The following is a 23,966-nucleotide window of genomic DNA, read 5'->3' as shown; positions in this document are numbered from 1 at the left end:
GCAGGCGCTTGCGCCGCCGGGGAGGCGCGGCCGGGCGGGAGGGGGCGCGGCCGGGCGGGAGGGGGCGTGGCCGAGTGGGAAGAGGCGGGGCCTGGCGGGAGGGGGCGGGGCCTGGCGGGAGGGGGCGGGGTCACGTCGCGGCCCCGCGGCTGCCGTTCCCGGGGTTTCTGGCTCCGTGAGGGGCGGGATCGCGGCAGAAAAGCGGTCGTGATACAGACCCCGGGCTTGAAATACCAATCTTTCCCATGATTTCTTCTATACCTGCTTCTGCTTATTCTTTCTTCCAGGGAAGAATATTTTGAAATACTCCCTGAAGTCGTATTTAATTTAAGCTCGCTCTTACAGAGTTCAGCTTCTGCTGTTTTGTGTTGGACCAATGTGATTTAACTGGCAGCCCCCAGCACACTTCCCTGTACGTACATAAAATACATACCCCGCGGAAGGTGTGCTGGGGAACACTCCTCCCGCTGCTGTTGTCTCAAGTATATACAGCCACTCTTGATGCTGGTGGCGAAGGAAAGCGGGTTAAAATCCTTTGAAAAGGAGATTAGGCTTCACACGTGCTGTTAGAGGTCTGGACTCTTACATCCTTTTTACTCAAACACTTGTTTCGAAAACGAGGACTGCATCTCTGCTGTAGTATAAGTGTCAGGAATATTGCCTAAATATTGGGCCTTTTCCAGGAAAATCAGATGCTGGAAATATCTGCCACAAAAATATTCAGCTCATCAGAGAACACATGCTGTTCTGCTCAAAATGAGTATGCATCTTTATACTTCTGGCCTCCTGTGTCTGTCTCCTTTTTGCATTAATAGATGTTTATAATTTCCTTGAGAGATGGATGAGTCCCAAATGTACTTCCTCAAAAAACAAACAAGACCCTTTGCAGTTCATTAAGAGTCCATCCTCTCACATCTTGAGTTTGACAAATAAAGCGAAAATTATCCATCTCCAGTTTTGTCGCCCTTTTTTTTTTTTTTCTGAGAAGGATGTTGGTTCTTTGTCACTGTGTTACCTGGTCGCACTTCTGCCAAGGGCTGTCCCTGGAGCCGAAGGCAGAGGTCACCAGCTGACCCTGCGTTATCTGCAGGCAGCATTAAAAGAGCCGGCAAATGGGTGCCGCACTGTTAGCTGTCAGTGTATGATCCCGGGTTGTCTTGTTTTAGTGTCTGGTCAATGTGCTCCCTACAGAGATTTCAGGGGGCATCGATGAGCTGAGGGGAAAGATGCTGTGTGGTGGTCACATCTTTCTCCTGCACCAAACCAGCACATAAGGTATTTCACAATGCAGCTTTCTGCCTTTAGTTAATGACTTGGGAAAGCGAGATAGGTGTGTTTGTCACTCCTGCTGACCCACGGTCACCTCATCAAGGGAGTCGGCGGTGCCAGGGCAGGTGCTGGGAGCAGGAGGTGCCCAGCAGCTGTGCCGGCGCTGAGGGCTGCGGGGTGGTGGGCAGGGCGCGGGGCTGCTCCGGGGTGCGGCCAGGGCTGTGCCAGGGCCTGGGCGGGGCTGTGCCAGGGCCTGGGCGGGGCTGTGCCAGTCTGTGGGCGGGGCTGTGAGGGGCCGTGGGCGGGGCTGTGCCAGGCTGTGGGCGGGGCTATGGGCGGGGCGGTGCCAGGGCCTGGGCAGGGCTGTGCCAGGCTGTGGGCGGGGCTGTGCCAAGGCCTGGGCGGGGCTGTGGGCGGGGCTGTGCCACGGTCTGGGCGGGGCTATGCCAGTCTGTGGGCGGGGCTGTACCAGGGCCTGGGCGGAGCTCCCCGCCCGCCGGCTGCTGGCGCTACGGCCGCCAGGAGGGGGCGCAGCTGCGCCGCCCGCGGCTCCCGGGCCGTCTCCCTCCTCCGCCCGTGTCGGGAGCGCGGAGCGCGCCGCGGCCGCCATGGAGGTCAGCGCGGACTCAGGTCAGTCCGCTGCCCCCCGCCGCCCCTCTCCCGGCCACCCACCGGGAGCCGCGGGCGGGGGCGCGGGCCGGTACAGCCCTCCGCCGCGACCGAGCGGCGCTGGCGGGCCGGTGCGTGTGCGCGGCGGGGGCGGGCGGCGGGGACGATGGCTCAGCTCTTTCTAAATATAAAGCGGCGGTGACGGGAGGGCGGGCGTTGCCGGGCCCCGCCGTCCCTCGCGGCGGTTGGCGGCGGGGAGCGCCGCAGAGAGAAGGAGGAGAGAGCGGCCCGGGGCCCGTGCGAGCGCCGGCAGAGGACGGGGACAGGGACAGGGGCGGGAGCGGCCGGGCTGCCGCGGCGCGTCCCTCTCCGCCTCCCTCCCGCACCGGCCGGCAACATGGCTGCGGCGGCCGCTGCCCAGGACGAGCTCAGTAAGTGCCCGCGGCGCCGGGGGCTCCCAGTCGGGCGCCGGTCCCGCGGGGGGCGGCGGCGGGGCCGGGGGCTCTCCTCGGCGGCGCCCCCGCTGCCACGGGGGCCCGGCTCCCGGCCCGGCGAGGCGGCAACGGCGGCGGGGCCGGGCCCGGCCCCGGGCAGCCATGTCGGGAAGCGGAAAGCGAAGGCGGCGGCGGCGGCGGGCTCCCCTCGGCCCCGGCCCCGCGGCGGGCAGGGCGGGCTGGCTGCGGCCTGCCGGGGCCTGCGCCGCGCTCCCGGCTGCGTGACCTTGCGGGGCCGCTCGGTGGGGAGGGGGCGGCGGCTCCCGGCGCAGGGGGACCCGCGGGGGCGGCGGGCGCGGAGCCGGGAGACCCGCCCGGTGCAGGGGCAGCAGCCGGCAGCCCCCGCCACCCCGCTCCCCGGCGGGGCGAGCAGCGGCTGCTGCCTGCGGCGCTCGCTCTGCTTTGTTCGCTTTGGGCCGCAGAAGCGCTGTAAAATAACGCGTGCTGAAGTCCTGCACGGCGAGCGCGGCGCGGGGTGTCGCGGTGGGTGTGTAAGCGCCTCCTCGGGCTCTGCAGCACACGGCCGGAGCGGCAGCATCCGAGCTGCCTTTGCCGCCAGGCGTGCGGGGCAGCAGGAGCCCAGCGCCGCGTTCTTGTCGCCTCCACGTTCCTTCTGCAGTCCGGTGCAGTGAACAATCCGCTCCTCTCTGCAGAAGCCTGTGGAACTTCGAAGTAATGGTTTTTCTTTCCTTGCTTTTCCTGCCTTGGAATAGAGCTAGTTCTTAGTCAGTCATAAAGGGTTAATCGTAAGATAATGAATGACTCAGCCAAGCGAGAGGGCCTTTGGTTGCCCTGAAATAGTACTTGGCAACCACCGGAGAGGAAGGGCAGAAGAAATACTTCTAGCATATTTGTGCTATTGGCTTTCAGTTCTAAGGCACGTCTGTGTGGTGTGTCGCATGGGTTTTTTCGTTGTTCTCACTGTGCTGCTGAAACAAAGAAATAAACAGCAGAGTCGATTATACTGTTCAGCAGGCATTCTTTATTTTATCATCGCTGGGGAACAAGTACTGGGGAACACTGGGGATCATCCTTCGTAAATGCTCTTGCGTTGCTTATATCCACACAATTATTACGCATTCATTACAATTTTTGGAAATTATTAACATACGATACATCTATACTAAGGAATAATTGATGAAATTAGCCAAAATTGATTAGTTTCTTACTTACAATTCATCTTTTAATTACTAGTAAAATATAAGCTAAGCACTCTGCTGCTAAACAGTATATTACTTAATCTTCTGTCTCCCTGTTGTCGTGCAGAAGGATCTAAAACTTGAAAAATATCCCCTTGTTTTGCAGGACATTTATCCCGTCAATTGGTTAATGATGGTATGTCTTTTGTAACTCAATCACAGCGTACATTAATTTAGCAGCTTCTCTTCACCGCCGTGTAGATAACATCCTTGTTCTGCTCTTTGTTAGATGTTACTAGAACTAGGCTGAGAGGAATAAGGCATAGAATAATGGTGAGGATGTCCTTTATGTAGCCAAAGAGCAAGGATCTCGTCGTGGAGTAAGAAGGATCTTTCAGTTACACTGATCCTCGAGTTGAAGGACACAAATGCCAGGCTATTTATTCCATTGACAACTGGGATAATTCGTAATCATGACCCTGACAGACCTCGCTGCTGCTGGCGTCCCAAGGATTCCTCTGCCGCTTTCACAATGCTGACCTGGTTCCCCTTGGTGAGATTGGGCACTGTGAGATCTCTTGCCTGTAGCTCCCCGGCTTTTATCTGTGTCTAATCTAGCCTCCATATCTCACCCAGCAAAAAATTAGTCCTCGGCCATGTGCCGGTTGCTACACAGCCCTTTGTGTTTCGCTGCGCTGAAAGGACAAATGTCCTTAGATAGGGATTCATGCTAATAATAATATAATGTCATTCAGGCTGTTTGACCACTGCATCGTTTGGAATTAAGGGGTTTTGATTGGTTTGGTTAGAAATATTTTTTGGAGGACCGGGGGGAGGAAGGAGAGTGGATTTTTTGTTTTGTTTTTTCTCCTAGTATCTCATCTGTCACTGAATAGAAAGTACTGTAGCTTTAAATAAAAATTAAAGCTGATGGAAAAAGGGTAGTTTCATGTAGAGAAAGAAGGGACCTCTATATGGGCCTGCTGACTTATGATACGTTTAAATGTTTACATTTCAGCATATTTGAAAAGAAATCTGTTCTTTTTTAGCATGATGAGTAGTCCCCCAAAACCAGGAATAATTACTATGAGTTTTATATTAGAAGATGAGTTTTCATTGCTTTATATACACATGGCTATAAAAAGCTTTGATCTATAGCTCCAGCCAAACACACAAACCGTTACTGTTTGCTTAAACTCTGTGTAAGGATGCTTACCATTTCAGAGGACAAATTGTTTGAAGGCAACATGAGAATGGAGACATGGCAGTTTAAAAATTACTGTAAACTCAGTAAATTGGCCCTGAACCCGTAAGAGTTCAGATGCAAGAGAAAATTAGTTTTGAGTAAGAATAGTCAGCCACTGGAATGAAGAGCCTAAGCCTGGCATATTGCAAGTATTTGGATTACTGTCTGCTATTGTATAAGCTTTTCTATAAAATGGAAAAACAGAATGAAAAAATAACATATATCCCCCTTCCACAAGACCTTCCTGACCTTTTCGAGCCAGATCTTGTAAAATAATCAGCTGACTGGCCTGTTTTACAAATGCCCCCTGAAGTGATTTGGGTGTAGGCATGCAAAGTGTTTCTGGTGGAGCCAGGAATAGCAAATCCTGACTCACTGTTCGCTACTGTAATCATACTAAATACATTTTTTCTCACAGTCTAGTAACATTCAAACGAGAGTTTGACTCCTGTTTCAGTAGTGACACAACAGACGAGAGCTATTTTATTCCGCATGTGGAACAGTGCAGAAATGACTGCTTAGCTCTGGAGGAACTAAAGGCTGTGTTTCAGGTCTCACTTCAGCCAGGACCTGTCCCTAAATCTATCCCTGCTGTCCAGGCAGTGAAGTCGGAATGTTCCTGTGTCCCAGTACTCTTTATTTGCTATAGGGCCCTTTGATGAAAATGTGGGGGATGCTGGTGTGATGTAATAGTTCTACAGAGTTCAGGTAACTGGGGAAGGTTTGGTTTATTTTTTTGATTTACTGAAACGGTTCTAGAAGTGCTTTAATGTAGCAGTCCCACTACTCTGTGAAACAGACAGCTATCAGAAAAGTGAAGATAAATTCTGGCTTTAAGCACAGGATTGTGCTGTCCTGCTCTCTGTGCTGTTTTGCAGAGGACTTGGACTCTCTTTTGGGTTCCTAGGATGCTCTTCTGGTGATTAATTAAAGTATGAAGTACAGTAAGTTTGACATGTCCTTGCCCCAGTAGTTTCTCGAGTCAATTTTCATTAAAAGAACGGTGTGTGTTTTACGTGATACTCAGCTACACAAACACACGTTGCTGAGGGGTCTGTGCAGAATAGCTGACGTGCTGTGCGCAGTATCTGTGAATGCCAGAGGGAGCTAATTCTTTATCTTGTGTGAGGACAAGGAGAAGAACGTGCTTAACTGAACTGAGAGGAGATTTCTTTGATAAAAAGATGGATAAACAGTGAACTAGTTACCCCAGTACAGCCAAGCAATGAGTTTGCTTCCATGATTTTAATTGGAAAAAAAAAAAAGGAGGAAGGAATGGAAACACCTTTGTTAACGAAAGGAAAACATTAAGCTGTTTATTTATGTACTTGATCCTTTCTGCATCTTTCTCTCAGTTGTTCCCTTTGGCAATCTACCGTGTACAGATGGGGAAGAAGGGGCACGTTGTTTTGGTTGGGGAGCAGGCTGGGGTTTGCAGTTGGCTTGAGAGACTGCAAGATCAGCGCTGAAGTAACAAGACTTAAAAATAGCTCTGACCCTTTTATGGCCAGTGTTGCAGGATTTGGAATTTCATAAAGCACAAGTCGGAGCCTTGCTCTTAATGTGACTTTCTTGTAGAATCTGTACACGTTAGTTGTGTTTTGAAATCCATTCCTTTCCTTTTCGCGTGAGGCGTGGTCGCAGGCGCTGAAGCCTGTGTTCCTCCTTGTAGTCTTAAATGGAGACTGGAAAGAACCAGAGTGAAACACGCATTCCCTCACGGATAGGTAACTGTATTGCCATGGTAACCTGGGGATTTCAAAATCCAAGTACACCATGTCTGTTGACACAAATTGGACACTGCTGCTAGAAACAGGGATCCAAAGGTATATATATACTGTGTTCCTGCCTCTTTGGTTCTTTGGCATACAGTGAAAAGGGAACATCTTTTCATATGCAATGCCTATTGTTAAATTCTCCATATTTATGTTCATCCTCTTGTAAACACTTTTTTTTTCCCCAAGAAGATGCCACAAAAAATGAAATAGTGTGTGAAAACGCTACACAGCAGCATGGAAATAAGTTGTGATTATGCCAAAACACATGAATATCTGTTAGAAATTTTGCATGGGCTTAACTGTATGTATTTTTAAAATAAAACTACCCCGTGTTTTTTTACTCATGCAGTTCATTCTTGGTTGTGTGGGGGGTTTTTTGGTTGGTTGGTTTTTTGTTTGTTTTGGTTCTGTTTTTTAATCCGTAGTAAAACGTCGACTGTCATAGCTGTGGCGCACGTATGATGTTTCTATGACTACTTATTAAACCAGACTTGATTTCTGAGGTGGTTTTGAATGTGGTGGGTGAGTCTGACAGGGACTGTTTGGGTTATTCCTTCCAGCCCCCTCTGGCAGAGCAAGGGGCTCTGCAGTGAGCAGATTGGGAAGGCCCTGGGTGGTCGGTCTCGGTGTGCCCCGTGCTCTTCCAGAGCTTCTGACCTGCAGGTTTGTTCTTGGAGCGGTTTTTGTAGAGCCCTGCACACCCTGGGCACAGGGTTTTCCATTTGTTTCCAGTGAAGACTCCTTCCTCTCCTCCTTTCTCCCTTTTGCTTTGACTTTCTTACTACTGTAAGTAAAATAATGGCAATTTTTAATTATTTTTTTTTTAAATTGTGGTGGTGTGCGTTTTTCTTTTTTTGTAAGTTCTCTGGACTGCGATAAAAGTTGGTCGTTTTGCCTCTGACAGCTTGCTCTTCCCCCAGCCCCTTGTTCACCAGAGTTGACCTGCAGTAGATTGACTACGGAAGTAATTCTATAGACATATATGATTAGCTAATTGTCACCGTTTATTGCAGGCCAATAGCAGATGGTGTTAACACCCCACCCACCCCCAACCCAAGGAAAGGGAAGGAGGAGGCAAGGGAAGAGAGAGTCTCAAGCTGGAAAATTAAACCAGCTCTGCTAATAATACTAATAACGAGAGAAATAAGGCAAAATACACAAGGCCCGCACTGACCCCCCTGCGCAGGTTGTGCTGGGGCTGGGCGGGGCCAGCGGCTGCGGGGCGGGCACCGGCAAGTCCTGGACTGGAGTCTGCAGGAGACGGGAACTGGATTCGGGAATGCGCGGACTGTAATACAGATCGGGCTCACAGGCGGGACAATGGGCAGAGTCCTCATCAGAAGCCAGCCATGGATGGAGAGAGCGAGACCCTTGTGATCCCCCAGTTTTAAACTGAGTATGATGTGTGTGGCATGGAGTACCTTGTTGGTCAACTGGCCCGCTGTACATTTAGTGCGACCCACTTACTCCATGTAGCATCAGTTGCAAGATGAGTAGAAAGAACCTTTCGCTTGAACATCCAGCCTAGTACTGGCAATTGGGGCCCCAGGAGGAGCTGTGCTTCAGTACCAACCACTTCCAAAGCAGCTCAAACTCCTTCATATGCTGCCAATATCTCTTTTTCAGCTGGAGTGTAGTTGGCCTCAGAGCCTTTGTATCCTGGACTCCAAAACCCCAGGGGCTGACCTTGAGTCTCACCTGGTGCCTTTTGCCAGAGGCTCCAGGTAGGACCATTGTCCCTGGCTGCAGTGTAGAGCACATTTTTAATATCTTGTTCTGCCTGGACTGGCCCTAAGGCTACTGCATTTACAGTCTCTTGTTTAATTTGTTCAAAGGCTTGTCATTGTTCAGGGCCCCATTGAAAATAATTCTTCTTTTGGGTCATTGGATAGAGAGGGTGCACAATCTGGCTGTAATCTGAAATATGCTTTCTTCAGAAACTCACAGTGCCCAAGAAGGCTGTTTACTTTTTGTTAGCTGGTGGACAAAAAGCTGTTGTTTTATTAAGCACATCTGTCGGCATCTGGTGATGCCCCTTTTGCTGTTTAATTCCTAAAAATTCGATCTGTTATGCAGGTCACTTGACCTTACCTCTCTTTATGGCAAAACCAGCTTTCAAAACAGTTTGAATTATTCTCTCACCTTTCTCGAAGATTTCTGCTGCCGTGTCACTGCATACAATGATATCATCAATGTATTGCAGCTGTTCTGGAGCTTTACCTTGTTCCAGTGCAGTCAGGATCAGTCCATGGCAGATGGTAGGGCTGTGTTTCCACCCCTGTGGCAAGCGATTCCAGGTGTACTGGATGCCCCTCCAGCTAAAGGCAAACCGTGGCCTGCATTCTGCTGCCAAAGGAATCGAGAAAAACGCATTAGCAGTGTCAGTTGTGGCAAACCACTGAGCTGCCTTTGACTCCAGTTCATATCACAGTTCTAGCATTATCAGCACAATAGCACTTAATGATGGTGTACCTTCATTTAGGCCACAATAGCCTACTGTCAATCTCCATTCTCCGTTAGGCTTTGGCACTTGCCATACAGGACTGTTGAAAGGTGATCGAGTCTTACTGATCACTCCTTGATTCTCTAGTTGTTGGATCAATTTGTGAATGGGGATCAGGGAATCTTGGTTGGTGCGATACTATCATCTGTGCACTGTTGTGGTAGCAATCGGCACCTCTTGTTCTTACACCTTAAACAGTCCTACAACAGAAGGGTCTTCTGAGAGACCAGGTAAAGTAGACAGCTGTTTAATGTCTTCAGTCTCTACAGCTGCTATACCAAAGGCCCATCGATACCCTTTTGGGTCCTTAAAATACCCTCTGTTAGGGTAGCCTGTGCCAGGGATGCACAGAGCATCTGGGCCACTCACAACAGGGTGCCTTTCCCACTCACTCCCAGTTAGGCTGACTTCGGTTTCTAATTCAGTCCCCAGTCACTCCAGAAATACTGGTGGATTCTGCCCCTTTATGATCTGATGGCATCACACTACACTGTGCGCTGGTGTTTACCAGGGCTTTATACTCAAGTGGTTCTGACATACCAGGCTGTCAAATCCACGCAGTCCAATAACTCAGTTGTCCCTCTCTTCCAGCTGGCTGGTGATGTTTATGTCTGTCTGGTAGGCAGAGGTAGGAATCCCACCTACCCTGGCTGGAAAGCCGCCCACTGGAGACTGGAGCAGCTTTTCTCTTGGGAGTTTTGTCTTTTAACTCCAGGTCAGCAGCAGGTTTTCCATCCTAGTCCTTCATACCTTCCCCTTGTCACACAGGAAAAAACACAAGTCACCATGTGGCATGTCCTGTTCTCTCAAGCCAATCCTGCAGGAGGATGTCTTCTCCTAGTGGCTGCAACTTGGCCCTGTGCAGGTGAAGAGCGGGATCTGTTCTTCATCTTGGACAGTTTGTCACACAGTTTTTCCACAGCTGAGACACAGGCCTGTAGTGGGGGAAGAGTGACTGTTTTCATACTGCTGCTGTTTGTTAGCCACATCGCCCACAGTTAGTGGCTTTTCACCCACTCCCGAGGTGAATATTGCCAGTGTGTAGGCATATGTTGATGGTTTGCTCTGTACAGATGTCCACATAATAGGTTGGGTACGTGGCACTTCATCAGGATCTGCAGTTGTCTGTGGGTTGCTGTGAATTATCTCTTATGCTGCCAGTTCTCTCAGATTCTTAATACCTTTCTCCATGGTGGTCCATTTGCCTGGGCATATTATCATCCTTCAGTGGATACCTGTTCTTCACTGCTGACAGGATACACCTCCACATGCTTTCAGTTTTTGTCTTCTTCCCAATTGCCTTATCAATGCCACCTTATCTGGCCAGGGATCCCAGCTGCTTGGCTACTCTGCCCTGTATGTCCATACTGTCAGCCATGCTATTCCAGCATCTAATCAGCCAGGTGGCAAGTGGCTCACCATCATGAGGGCTAAAATCTTTCTTCTTATCTCACAACTTCTCCAGGGATAAGGAGCAGATGGTTACCTCTGGTTCTGACCCTTCCACCCCTAATGGCTCTGCTTCAGAAGTACCTTCTGGGCTCTCCATCTGCACCTCCCTTCACTATACAAACTGTTTTTCTTGTGTATTTCTTGCTGGTTGTAGGGACAGCTGGCACTGCTGAAGTCTGAATGGCCATAGTACGTGCTGTGGGAGTTTGAGTGGCCGCAGTAGCTGTCACCAAGGTTGGCACAGCTGTCGTGCCCATTGTTGGTGTTGCAGTGGCCACAGCATCTGTTGCAGTGGCTGCATGTTGCTGAAGCTTCAGTAGCCCCAGCACCTGTCGCAGGAGTTAGAGTAGCTCTAGTCCTCCTGAATAGTTTTATCATCAAGAAGCACTGACACATGTTCCAGAGACCCAGTAATGCCAACAGGCTTTGCTCGGTTTCCCAGGGATATTCAAAATTATCAGAAGCATCTGTAATTTGCCCTAATGAAAAAGGCATGGTGTAGTTGGATAGCTCTTCTAAAGGATGGCTCTTCCAACTGGAAAAAAAAAGGTGCAATTTTCTTTAATTTCTTTGATTTCTGCTGGAGGGTTCCCGAAATATATACTGCTGAAGCATGACAATAACGAATATGTATACACAATCAGCTTAAATATGACTACATAGAGCAATGCTAAGTAACCCAACACCAAAGCAATTACTTTAAGCTGACTTCTGGAGGAGATGAACAGCGCATAAACACTAATAAGAAGTATACACCTCAAAAAAGGCATTATTGAACCCAACCAAGTGAGCAAATAACACAAGATTTGTAACAGCATCATTCAAATCGATATAATAACTGCAATCTGCTTTAACACCACTAAATGGTCTGTGGAGCACACAGATCTGTCATTATCTCACGCATTCATAACATTCAAAGAAAAAGTTGATACTCTCTGGACTGAGCTTTCTCAGATCTCCCACCAGAGGCAGGATTTGTGCTCATATTGCTCAACTGGAGAGTCCCATACTCTCCTGGTTATACTACCCAGGAAGATGCTTTGTCAGAGCCCCTCTCAGCCCCTCACTCTCCCCACACTGGGCACCAATAAATCTGTCACTTTTTATTGCAGGGCAACAATAAAGTGTGGCAGATGCTCTCAGTTAATCTGTGCCGTCCTCACTAAGGAAAGGGAAAAGAGACTTACAAGTTGGAAAATCAAAATAGCTTTACTAATAACACTAATAATAAGAGAAATAATGAGAAATATACAGAAGTATTGAATTTCCCCCAGTGTCATGCCAGTGGCTGCAGGGCAGACACTAGGAAATCCTGGACTGTACTCTGCAGAAGACAGGAACTGGATTCAGAATGCCCAGACTGGAACTGGGAGCAGTATTGCAGGCAGGGCGGGGTCCCCATCAGAAGCTGGCCATGGATGGAGAGAGTGAGACCCTCCTGGTCCCCCCAGTTTTAAACTAAGTATGACGTGGATGGCATGGAGTACCTCGTTGGTCAATTTGGGTCCCATGTTCTGTCCGCCTCCCCCCACAAGTGCGACCCAACACTTGTGGGACGTAAGAGTTCTATCAGGGACCTTGGCTTCTTTAACAAAAAAATACAAACATGGGCCTTTTCTGCATACCGTTCCTACTGCTGGCTGGATAAAACTGTAAACAGCAGGTGTGATCAACTCTGGAATGGACACTGAAAAACATGCAGCCAACTTTGGGAAAATGCACTTACTTGGAAGAATTTAGCTGAAAGAAGAAGTGACTAAAAGATAATTGGTCTTGTTTTAAACAAAACTGGGACACTAATACAAAGGATGCTATAGGTGGGAACAAATATCAAGGAAATATTACAGTCCCAAATTTGAGATGAGGATTTAATGTAAAATTAAGGAAGGAGAATCCTTTGTAAAATCTTAGATCTCTTTAAGTATTGGCATTTTAGATGAGAATAAAGCTATACTTTATTAAATGTCATCCCTCCATTTCTTCCTTCTTCCAGTGCTTCCAGAAAACTTTGAAAATGATCTTTAACTGTATTAGTTGACTTTTGGAAAGAAACATTATTGGAAGTTTGTCATTGCATGAACTGCATTTTAAGTTCAGTGTTGACCAGCAAAGGTAAAGACTGAGATGCCTAAAACCTTCTAATTAAAATTCAGTACTCTTACTGTCAAGCTGTGGTAATGATTGCTGTAGTAGTTCATTTCAGCTGCTAAGGCTTATTCAACACGGTTCATATCATCTTTTTTTCCTGTGGTATATAGCAAACAAGTTAGACCTCTCATTTTGCCTGTTTTAACTATCACGTAACCTAGCAGTCCTCCCCCGAAATTACAGCTGTGCAGTTTTACAGTCGGCGGTAGGGGCTGCAAAACTAGATGGAGAAGATTTGGGCTTCATTCTTAAAAAACTGTGAAGTGCACGATGTGGGAAGCTGAGATGTGTTGGGAGCAAACCCTTTGTGTCCTTCGCTGGCTGCACAGCGGTCTGGCAGCTGGCGCAGGCTGGACGGGGGCCAGGTGAAGGCTGTAGAAGACACGAGGCACAGAGGGAAAGGATCTTGCCCCGTTGCCAATGTGTCTGCAACATACATGGAGATAGGACATGGTATCCGAGTCCCAGATGTTGCGTCCCCAGCTCATCTCCTGGACCACTGTGTGTGGTGCTTTAAATCTCCAGGGTTTACACTCTCCCATAATGAATGCTGTCAGCTTGAGAGATGGTCTTAATTGTTAGTAGAATAAAAAAACTGGGGCGAAAATGGTTGATGTGCAATACTTGGGAGGGTTTACAGCCATTTGTTTTCCTGTCCCGCTGCTGTGGATAGAGCCTGTGTTGGCAGGATGGAAGAGTGCTCTGACAAACTCCTGACCAGTTTCTCAACTGCAGCCAGGCCATGAGTCTTCTCGAATTTGCTGAAGAGTCCTGTCGTGCTTATGGTTAAGGGAAGTGTGCTGGTTTGACTGAAATAGAGTTAATGTTTTTCATGCTATTAAAAACTTCTTTTTTTGTAGCTAGCACAGTTGTTGTGAGGATTTAGCTTGAGAACAACAAAATAGCACTCTGGGACAGAATTAATATTTTTCTTCAAGTAACTTTCTGGTGTTTTTGAGTTGGAACAGAGAGAATGTACGCAGTTACTGTTATCTTAGCTATTGTCCGGGACACCAAGGTCTTTCTGGTCTCTGTCTGCAGGTGTGAGTCACCTAGGAAGGGGGACATGGATGGGACAGACCTTGACCAACATCCAGGCTGATCAGTGAGAATATTCCATGCCATTAGCATTGTGCTTCGTACCTAACGAGAGTTGGGCTTTCTGTCTCGTTAGAGCCATTCTAGTTCTGGTCTGTTTCAGTTGAGTTCTGTTCAGGAGTTCCGTTTGTTTGTTTGTTTTCCCTGTTCTGCAGTTTTGCAGTTGACTCTGGGTCTTTTTGGCATTTTTTTCTCTCTCTGGGATCAGCTGTTGTTAGAATTCTGGTTGCTACTTGTAACAACAGAATAATGGAGGAAGCTAGAAATGGGGTAGATGTTTGCAATTCAGTGTGTTGCTGCAGTTCCTATGGGCACGTGCAGGATGGTTTCTGTGCCTTTGGAAGTATAATAGTCCAGTGGCTACAACAAGAAGTGACTTTACAAATAACTTTGCTCGTGTTTCCATACACTTGAGACTGATCTGTTGCCATCTGAAGGAGCATGTTGTTGTGGAGGTTCCTCAGCTGGCTTGCTTGAGGATGGTGGGTGCGCAGTTATCTCCTGGTTGGGTGGGAAAGACTGGATGATTTCCTTCATTGTTTGAGTTATTTCAGCTGCTTGATGTGGCCTAAACAGTCTCCTACTGCTGGTGGGGTCATGGAGACACCGAGGATGTCCTTGGAGGAGGAGATCATTCGGGGTGGGGAAGCATGACATGAAAAAGAAGGTGAGGAGAGAAATAAATTGTCGGGATTCAGGAAAAAAAATGGGATATGAGATAAATATCATGAGGTCATTTACTAGCTGACAGCCTGATCTGTGAAATCTATCTGAAACAAGAAATTGACTCAAGTCAGTTTGTATTGTAGGTGCTGCAGAGTTTTGGCTTGTAATTTCCCTGACAGTAACATTTCATAGTCCTCTGTCTTTTCAGCTGCCTGTCATATTTGCTCAGCAGAAAGTAAAATGTTGGAAATGATACATTTATGTTTAATCTGCAGCTGGCAGAGGAGGGATGATGCTGTGAGGACGCTTAGTGCAGGGATAGCACAGATTTAAAAAATCAGACAGTAAAAGCTTCTGCAGCTACGTCATGATAGATGTGCTGGCTAGAGCTGTATTTTTATTTGAACATCCTTTTTGTTCACTTAGGTTCCACCTACATCTGTTCATCTCAGTCTCTACCTCTGCTCTGTACCAGTGCTTTTCTCTTTTTTGCCTCTCTAGTCCTTTACTGCAGCTCAGTGATCCTCTTCAGCTGAAGGAGGGTTGTCCTTGGTCACCCTCTAATCTCAACCTGCAACAAGTCACCTTGGATTAGCCTTAGGGGGAATGGTTTCCTCCTTGTAGGATGTCTCAAGGCCTGTAGGCCCTTCAAAAGCCCCATGTCTCCTTGCTGCCTGTGTAGCTGGTCTGTAGCGCTGCAGCGTGGAGAAGAGACGCTCCTGGTCCCATGCACCAGGGCTCTTCTCGATCCGGCCATCTGGAATGCTGCTGTGCCGGAAAGGGTTTGCTTTGCTTCTGGTTGAGCTGTTGGGAAAGCTGTGTGCTGACACTTAAAAACAGGGACACTTCTTTCTATAAAGGCGGATGGTCCTCAGCCCTTGCACTTGAGCTGCTGACAGATTTTGGTCTCATCTGTTTCCTTGAAATGATCTGCTAGCTCACTGAGAAAACATGTTTATTGCTCCCGCTTCCTTCTCTTGATCTTGTCGGAATTGCAACTTCCACCTTTTTGCAATTTTTTTTTTTTTTTTTTTTGGTCTGTCTTCCTGGGTTTGGGGAGGAGACCTGCTGGCTAGAGGAGGGTGAATTTGTTACAACACTCCAGCAGCTTCGTTGAGTGATAATAGGAGCTTTGTGTTTTAAGTTGCAGCAATATTTCCTGCGTTTCATACTTATTCCTATTGATAATGCTGTCTATTGGACGGAAGGTCAACAAATTGTAACATATCAGTAACTGGTTCAGTCAATGTTTGTACAGCTTTGTAAAGATTTTCTGTAAGACCTAAGTGGCTTAACAAGAAAGTCATGGACGGAACAGTTTAGCCTGTGTCGAGATGTCCTATGAATACTCCCATGAATATCAAATTTACCCTGGAACAGTAATCTCAAGCTTTCAAAGAACTTGGTTTTCACTTTGTAGTTTGTTTCTTGTGCTTTCAGGTGTGCAGGCTGTTTATTTGTTCGCAACTGCCATGGTGTGGCTTGCCCCAAGCCTATAATTTGTGCTTTGCTTATAATTCTTCCTTTCCGTGATGCTATAATAACTGTAATTAGTCTTGGGTTCTGTTGTGTGTGTTTGGTGTATTTGTTCTGTTGACACAATGTCTACAACAGTAAGGTCCCTGTGCATGACCAGAACCATAGGTTTAACAAGAATAATAACAAGAATTGGCCAGATCTTTTTGCCCTGGGATTAATTAGTGGTGATGGAGAACATCATGGTCTGAATGCATATCACAGCAAGCATATTTTCAAAAGCTGGCAGCCCGCACACCTTTGCTGTCAGACCAGAAAGGGCAGGGAGTGACTTGGAGATCCTAACCTTCCATTTCACCTTTGGAGATGTTCTAGCCTCTGAAACACAGTGTGAAAGCAAAGGAAATCTTAGTTGTTTCTGCCTTTGATAGGAGTGATCTCCACGTAATTGTTGAGGCTGGTACTGGAAGCCATTAGATGGAAATACTTTATGAATTGTGTGCAGCATTTCTTACAAGCCCATTAGGGGCTGCTCAGAAAAAGTCGTTTTCTTGCTAAAGCAATTTTAAGTTTCAAACAGTTTCACTCTTACCACCCCCCCCCTTTATTTTTTTAAACTGCAGATCAACTTGAACGTGTGTTCTTGCGTCTTGGCCATGCAGAAACAGACGAGCAGTTGCAGAACATTATTTCCAAATTCCTACCCCCTGTTCTCCTCAAGCTGTCCAGCACACAGGAAGGAGTTCGTAAAAAGGTAAGAGTGCAATTTACAGTAATGGGGGAAGGAATGGGAGAAGGAAATGCCCCTTATGTATTGTGATTTACTGTACCTGGGTGTTCTCTGTGGACAAATTTACTCTTTGAGGAAAAGTTGTCGTGAGCCTGATACAGAATGGCTTTATTACAACTGTTAGGACTTAAAGAAAACCTTGCTTGTGTCAGCAAGGTCTTTTGCAGGTGTGTGGAGGCTGCATTTGTTTCCCCTTGAGGCCAGCTAGCTATGAGTTAGCCCAAGACCGAGACTTTCTGCCACAGAGGCAGTTGCCGTGGCTTCCAGGTTAGGGCTGTTGTGCATCCACCTGACTTCGGGCACGTGTGAAACAAGCGTGCTTCTGTGTGCGGAAGACCATGAAGACACACTCATTCATGTCATTTACTTGTCTGATAACAGGAATGGCAGCAAGGACCAAACAATTTTGAATATGGAATTTGATACTTACCTCAAGGAATTAAGTTCCCTGGCACAGAATGCAGCTTTATCACAGAATTAATTCAGGTAGATATTAGGTTCTGTCTCCAAAACTGTTTGGTTCTTGCCTGCTTACAGGCATAGGAGCAAAGTCCAAACAATTTTGGAGATGGAATTTAATATGTACTTGGGGAATTCAGTTCCTTGTATTAGGTTATAGGATAAAAGCTTATCTGCAATCCCACAAAGGAACACAGAGACACAACAGCAAGTGCAGAAACCTGTGTAACTCCCTGCCCTAGCTATTCCCAGGCCCATCACAGGAGCCATCAGCCCATCAGAGGCCCATCCCCACAAGTGCAGGGGAACACAGGGGCACCATGGTAGGCAGGAACCCAAGTTAAGGACTCAGAGGAAGGTGCACCCTGCTCAGGCCTCTCCCAGGGCTGTCTCAGGAGAGCCTTAGCGCTGCTGTCTGGGCATGAAGCCCGTCAAGAGGCGTCAATGCCAGAACACCTTTTGGACTGAGAGGGTGCTACCCAGGGGTAGTGGACACAATGGGATGCAGGGGAAGAACTTTCTGGGATTGCACAAGCTTTATAATGGGATGTTTAGTGGAGGAACCAAAGGCAAGGAAAGGAATGGAGCTAGGTGATTTGGGGAGGAGCAAATGTGGGTCTCTAGAGGTGGAGCCCACTGGTCCATATGTGCCTCTCCTGGTTGGAGCTGGGCACATGGAGCTGCGAGAGCCTCCCCTCAGCTGGGCTGCTGGGACTGGCCCTAGTTCCCCAACACCGTGTCCTTGTTGTTCCCCTCATTCCTGCAGCCAGGCAAGGACTAAACAGTATCGAAGATGGAATTTAATAAGAACATGAAGGAATTCAGTGATGTAGCTGCCTGCTGCAGCAGGCAACTGAGCTCTGTTTACTGGTAGTTTTATTTTTTCCCCAGGCCCGTGTCTTGCACAAGTCTTGTGCAACAACAGTTGTGGGATTGCACGAGGGGATCGCTAAACCTTGTGTTAACGGCAGAGGTGGTGTGACCTGGTCTGGACTGAGGCAGAGGAACACCTGCATGTATTTCCTGTTCTGCCAGGGCGATGTGACCTGGAGAGGAAAATGGGGCAGCAGCAGCTGACCGTGAGATTTGAGCAGCTGGATCAGAAAGCAAAGGATGAATTCTTGTCCATGCAGCTGTTCATCAGAAGGAGCTGCCTGTTAGTAGAGGTGGACCAGAACCTTTCTGAGCAGAGTGCTCATGGACTGTTAGGGGGGCGGTGGAAAATAATATTTTATAATCCCCTCTTTGTCTTGTAGAAATAGGGAAATCACCATGCCTTCTGGATTTATGAGTAGATTTCAGAACCTGTGAGTAACTAGAACACAGCTTTTTCTAAAAGTTCTGCACAAAACATAGTCCTGGCAGTGATCACCTGAAAGTGGATCCATAGATGTGAAGAAATTCCACTGTGCTGAAGTACAGACACTGCAACTCAGATGGAGGGTTCTTCCGAATACCTGCTTATCATATGCACTTGAAGCTTTGAAGAAGGGGATCTGACTAGCTAGTGAAATTTCTTAGGGTATTTTTTATATGATATTTTTTCCATAAACTGGAATATGTTATCCGTTTTTTTGGAGTGGTGTCAGATTCAGGAAGGAGGGAAATCTACTCCTTTGAAAATTAAATTTTAAGAGGCCTCTCAAATCACACAGTATTCTCACAGTGTGGTATAGTTTTTATGCTAGAATGAATAACAAAATAAAACTAGTTTCTTCTTCTTCCTTCTATGTGTTTAAGCTATAGATTTTTATCTGTACAAGATGATGATAATATTGTAAACAATTACAGCACTTCCCTATGCTGCTTGGTATTTGTAAAATTCATTGCAGTCAAGGAAATTACCCTGAATTCTGCTCTTGCCATATCAGTGAAGGGAGGTTGACTCTCTCAGTATTCTTTTTTCATAATAAATTCAAAATGTAACAAGAAGACTCTGTATGTGTTGATTATTTTGTCTGGTATTTTTTACATAGCAAAATAATTTATCAGTGAGGCAGAGAGGAGGGGAAGACTGTCAGTTTTTTACTCTAATGAACATCAGTGAAGATTTACTGTGGAGTGTATAACCTGCAGGTAAATCTGTTCGACGTACACATTGCCTTTTTCTGTTACTTACATCAGAATTCAGCTTTTTAGTCTCCTACTTGCTCTTGCCTTGCCATTAATCTGGTGGGAAAATGTCTTAAGAAGTCTGATGCATTTTCGAATGCTAATGACTTTTAAACAAAAATACCTAGCTTTCCAGTGCTAATTTTGTCTGATGGACAAGAAAGAATGTGCCTATTGTTCAACTCCAGCCTCAAAATCATGTTAAGGCAATGCTAAGGAAAACAAAAGCATTTTTTTTCCATGACCACTCAGGCAATTGGAAAACTAATCTAATAAAAAGTAATAAAGTAGATGAAATATAACGGAAAGAGAAGGACAAATGTTATTTGACCCAGTGTCTGACTATAGGCAGCAACAGAACTCTGCCATCCCATGTCGTGTGTCTCTCCTGCTATTTTTGTAGTGGTTAAAACCAACAACAAGAAGTGCACCAACAAGTTAATTGTGGTTGGAAAACTTACACCATTTTAGTTGAATTGACAGTGTAGCTTTTGATAGTATAGATATACAAGCAAAAAAGAACATCTGTGTGATGGCAGTGTGCTGCTGAAGTATATGTCAATACAGGTGTTTAGGTGCTTAAAGGCCAGGCTGGAATGGGCTCTGAGCAATCTGATCTGGGTGAAGATGTCCCTGCTCATTGCAGGGGGTTGGACTAGATGGCCTTTGAAGGTTCCTTCCAACCCAAACCATTCTATGATTCTATTCCCTTCACCCAGCTTTAGAAACACAGTGTAGTTCATTCGGTCACCAGGCGGATTGACTACACTCTAATTTTACTCAGGCTCCTCAGACTTAACTTTCTCCTCCAGCTTGGACTGCTAGAATGGAAAAGGGAAATTAAAATTCCATTTTTTTTCTGTTTGCTTGCATATATCGCTTTGTTGGTCTTAGCCCTGGCCTTAATTTTGTGATTGTCAGGTCAATATTATTGCCTCGTTCGGTAATTTGAACTTACTGTCTTCATACATTTTCAGATCTAAGACATGGTCTAGGTATATGTGTAAGCTTGCAATGCCTATACCTTCTCAATCCATTTATTCTGAAAAGATAATCCCTTTTGAGGCCACAGTTTGACAGATGAGTTAAGTTCAGCTCTAGGATGTCTTCTACCAATTGGTTACCTACTAGTGTCATGCAAAGAACTAATCCAGGGCAAATTCACGGTGCTGGTTCAGATGTGCTGCAAGAAGTACTGATGCATTGGCAGCATTTGTGCCAAACTGGGTACTGTGTCGCTTTATGCAGCCCACATGAAGCCAGCAAAACCAGAAGAAATGTTCGTACTCGGACATGCAGGCATTTGCCTGATTCAGGTCTGATGAGTACTGCTGAATGAGATCTGTACTGCACTGATTTGGTATTAATGATTAGAGAAGCAGGACATGAGCGAAACCCTTATATATACCCAAATCTAGCCATGTCTCTTTTCACCAGCCACCATGGGTAATTTGAACTGGTTCCTCAAACTCTGTTGTAGTCATATGTTTCTCTTCCTTCACAATAAAGTGTGTGCAGACAGATTTTTCCTCTCTAAAATAACCGGAATTTGTGACTGCTGTTACATTAATTTTGCAGCAGCAAAATCTGATAGCTGTCAGCATTGCTTAGTTTGTCAGCTTATTTCTGGTCTCAGTTACATGCTTATGGTCAGTTATGTACTTTCTCTGGATTACATCTGGGCGTTACTTTGTTTGATACCCAGTCATGGAGTAGATGCAAAGATGATCTCTTAGCCCATATGCAGCTCAGCAAGCATACGGTTCTGCGTTTTCTGTGACTAACAATTTATCTGGTTTTCACCATACTATGATCACAGTAATGTGTGGGAACGGCAGGACACGCGGTTCCAGCCACATGGATGATGAAGGGAGATAAATACTAACATGACCATCCGAATGAATAACACTAATATGGTTAACTCACAGCAATTAGTCAGAACATAAAGGGCCTTGGACAGTTTATACAGAAGTATGTTTTTTATGAGTGTAAAGTGTCATAGCCCACGCCAGTGAGTATGATATCTCAGGTCGGAACACCACCGCCATATGTAGGATGTGAGAATGTTGGGCCTGTGTGTTTGGAATAACATTTTTTGAAAAAAACATCCCATTTAACCTCTTGGTTCAAGCCTGTATCTGTAAAGCTATAAATTGAGAAAGGCTAATTAAAGAAGGCTCAGCTCGGCTCAGCTCTGCCTGGCTCTGCTCTCACTGCTAACAAGACCTCTGTGTCTGTGTCTCTGTCTGCATCTCCGTATGTCGTTCTCATCGCTGCAGTAACAAGCCATCAAAAGCACAGGACAGCATGCCCACCCTGCCTTTTTGACTTTAATTGCTTGAAGTTGACATGCCTCTAGGAGCGACTTTGTCTGGTTTTACTGGAGCTGAGCTGACTCCATTTAATGTCACATATTTTTGCACCACCTTCCTTGAGATTCTGATAGGGTTTGTGAGCTGGATGCAGATGGTCAGTGTGGTTTCTCAAAACCTGTTGTTCCGGAGTGGAGATTGTAGTTTTTCAAGTTCTTCCATTCAGTTATGATGTCTCATTCAGTGGATTTACAAATGACACTTTGCTGCTGCTATGGCAAGAAACTGCTTCATGGGATTGTAGAGTCATGGAATAATTCAGCTTGGAGGGGATCTCAGGAGGTCTCCAGACCAACTTCCTGCTTAAAACGTTAAAACAGGGTCCATTATAAGTTCAGACCAGGATACTGAAGGTTTTATTGAGACGAGTCTTGAAAAACCTGGAAGGATAGAGACTGCACAAACTCTCTGGGCCGCTGCTCCACTAGAGAGTCATCATCATGAGAAAGCACTACTCTGCCTCTTTCTCATTTCAGGGCACTCTGTCCCCTGCTCTACAGCCACATGGTAGAGCTGCAATGCAGATGTACAAACCAGGCTCCATTTTGAGGGATACTAAACAACTGTATAGAAAGAAATGGTCATCCTCAGTAATCATTTCTTCCTGACATTTCTGTTGTTGGAGGTTATTGGTTGTGGCATGGTTTGGGACTTCTTATGTGTTTGTCTTACCAGTGACCTCAGATACGTCAGAGTGATTTCAAGGTAATACAATAAATTATGACTGCTGTTTTTTCAGAGATTAGATAATCAGGAGGCTCAGGCCAGATCTGTTTATAGTAGGCCTGCCTGGTGGACTGAGTATGATGTATGGAGTCCAAAGTAGCGAAATAAAAGGTGGTTCTTTCAAGTTTTTTGTTTTCTTCCTATCAGGTCATGGAGCTGCTGGTTCATCTGAATAAGCGCATCAAAAGTCGTCCAAAAATTCAGCTTCCAGTAGAGACATTGCTAGTTCAATATCAAGATCCTTCTGCAGTGTCTTTTGTCACTGTAAGTGTCCATTCTTCCAAGAATAGTTGCTGATTTACTTGTAGCAAGCAGAATATTTGTTAAAGCTCCTGTGTTTAGCTCTGTCAGCTCTCCTAGCAAGTATGTTATTTTCATGAGGTTGATGTTTTAAGATATTTTTTTAAACTAAACTTTATATAGTGTGGGTGAAACTTAGTTTCATAAAGCAACTACACAATTGATTCTGTTCAAATTACCGGTAATTACTCTTGATATTTCATGAATGCATGAATTGTCATTGCTTGTTTTGTAGTGGGTCTGTTCACTGTTAGAAGATCCAGCAGGCAGCTACCAATGCTTATCCTGATACGTGCAGAATCAGGCTCTTAAAACATTGTGCAAGATCAGTGTCTTAATTAAAACATCCATATTTCTCTGAACATATGAGAACTTGTATTTTTATGTGGTTTGAGGGTCAGGACCTGAGCTGAGCAAGAAAATATTAAAAATATTTTAAAACCTTTTTTATAGATGGGGGAAATTTACTAGATGGTTTCATTCAGTGTCGTTTAAAAGTGAAAGTAGTTTAAAAATGGGGGTTTTTTGTGAAACTGAAGAAAATTTTCATTTCAGCTGTGCTAGAACTATTGCAAATCACAATCGTGGAAATAGTGATAAAATCAGAGAGAAACTTTCTGTGCTTCTCATTTGACTATTCAGTCATATGTAGCATAAATGGAAAATGTAGCCTCTTAGAAAATGATGGATAAATATTTAGGCTCTAAATAGCAGTAACATAGATGTAATCTCAGATTGTCTTAAGCAAGTGGGATTATCCGTGGTTCACCTTTTGGAGATGGCTTAGGGCTTCTAGAATGCATATGTTCTGTAGAGCAGTAAAAGAACCATCATGTTTGAAGACAAACTTGACATAAACTCTGCTTTTGGCTGGACATGTTAAAAATCTGTTTCCATTCATGTATCTCAGTGATGCACGTTGTTTGGTGCCATGAGGCTTCAGAAAATTTTAACAAGTGCCTTCTACAAAGAAGTATAATGCTTCCCACTTCAATGCTTATTTCAACCAGGTCATTGAACACGTAACTCTTAGTTGTACAGTTCTTGGCTGGACTTGGATCAGCGTGATAGGAGCTAGATAGTCCAGTATTCGGTATTGCTCTGCTGTGCTGCCCTATCACTGGACTCTGTTGAGATTGCATTTGCAGCTTATTACTATGCTGATGTAGAAACACATTTTCAAGAGAAACCTTACCTATGACTTTGTATTTAATCACTATTGCTGTCTATTTCGTTTCAGAAATAGGTAAGACAGAAAATTACATTTGCTTTCCTTGAAGCTGTTGCTTAGGTAAAGATGCTTTTGGTGAAATTGGCAGTGAATAAGAG

General features: G+C 45.9%; 1 protein-coding gene across 2 annotated transcripts in view; it reads left to right on the top strand.

The window, feature by feature from the left end:
* Positions 1 to 1,796: 1,796 nt before the first annotated feature.
* ECPAS (Ecm29 proteasome adaptor and scaffold) overlaps positions 1,797 to 23,966 on the top strand; it is a 72,240-nt gene continuing 50,070 nt past the window's right edge. The window contains exons 1-3 of one of the 2 annotated variants that reach the window (XM_065655807.1): positions 1,797 to 1,899; positions 16,502 to 16,632; positions 22,485 to 22,601. In XM_065655807.1, the coding sequence (XP_065511879.1) occupies positions 1,878 to 1,899; positions 16,502 to 16,632; positions 22,485 to 22,601 (270 nt within the window). In that variant the 5' untranslated portion in view covers positions 1,797 to 1,877. Of the gene's footprint in view, positions 1,900 to 2,053; positions 2,310 to 16,501; positions 16,633 to 22,484; positions 22,602 to 23,966 lie in introns of those variants that run through there. The other variant, XM_065655806.1, reaches the window with a different exon arrangement.

This window comes from Caloenas nicobarica, chromosome Z (genome assembly GCF_036013445.1).
Source record: "Caloenas nicobarica isolate bCalNic1 chromosome Z, bCalNic1.hap1, whole genome shotgun sequence".
NCBI classification, from domain to species: domain Eukaryota; kingdom Metazoa; phylum Chordata; class Aves; order Columbiformes; family Columbidae; genus Caloenas; species Caloenas nicobarica.
The sequence above is the reverse complement of the archived record's forward strand: the minus strand, read 5'-3'. Positions and strand labels throughout refer to the sequence as shown.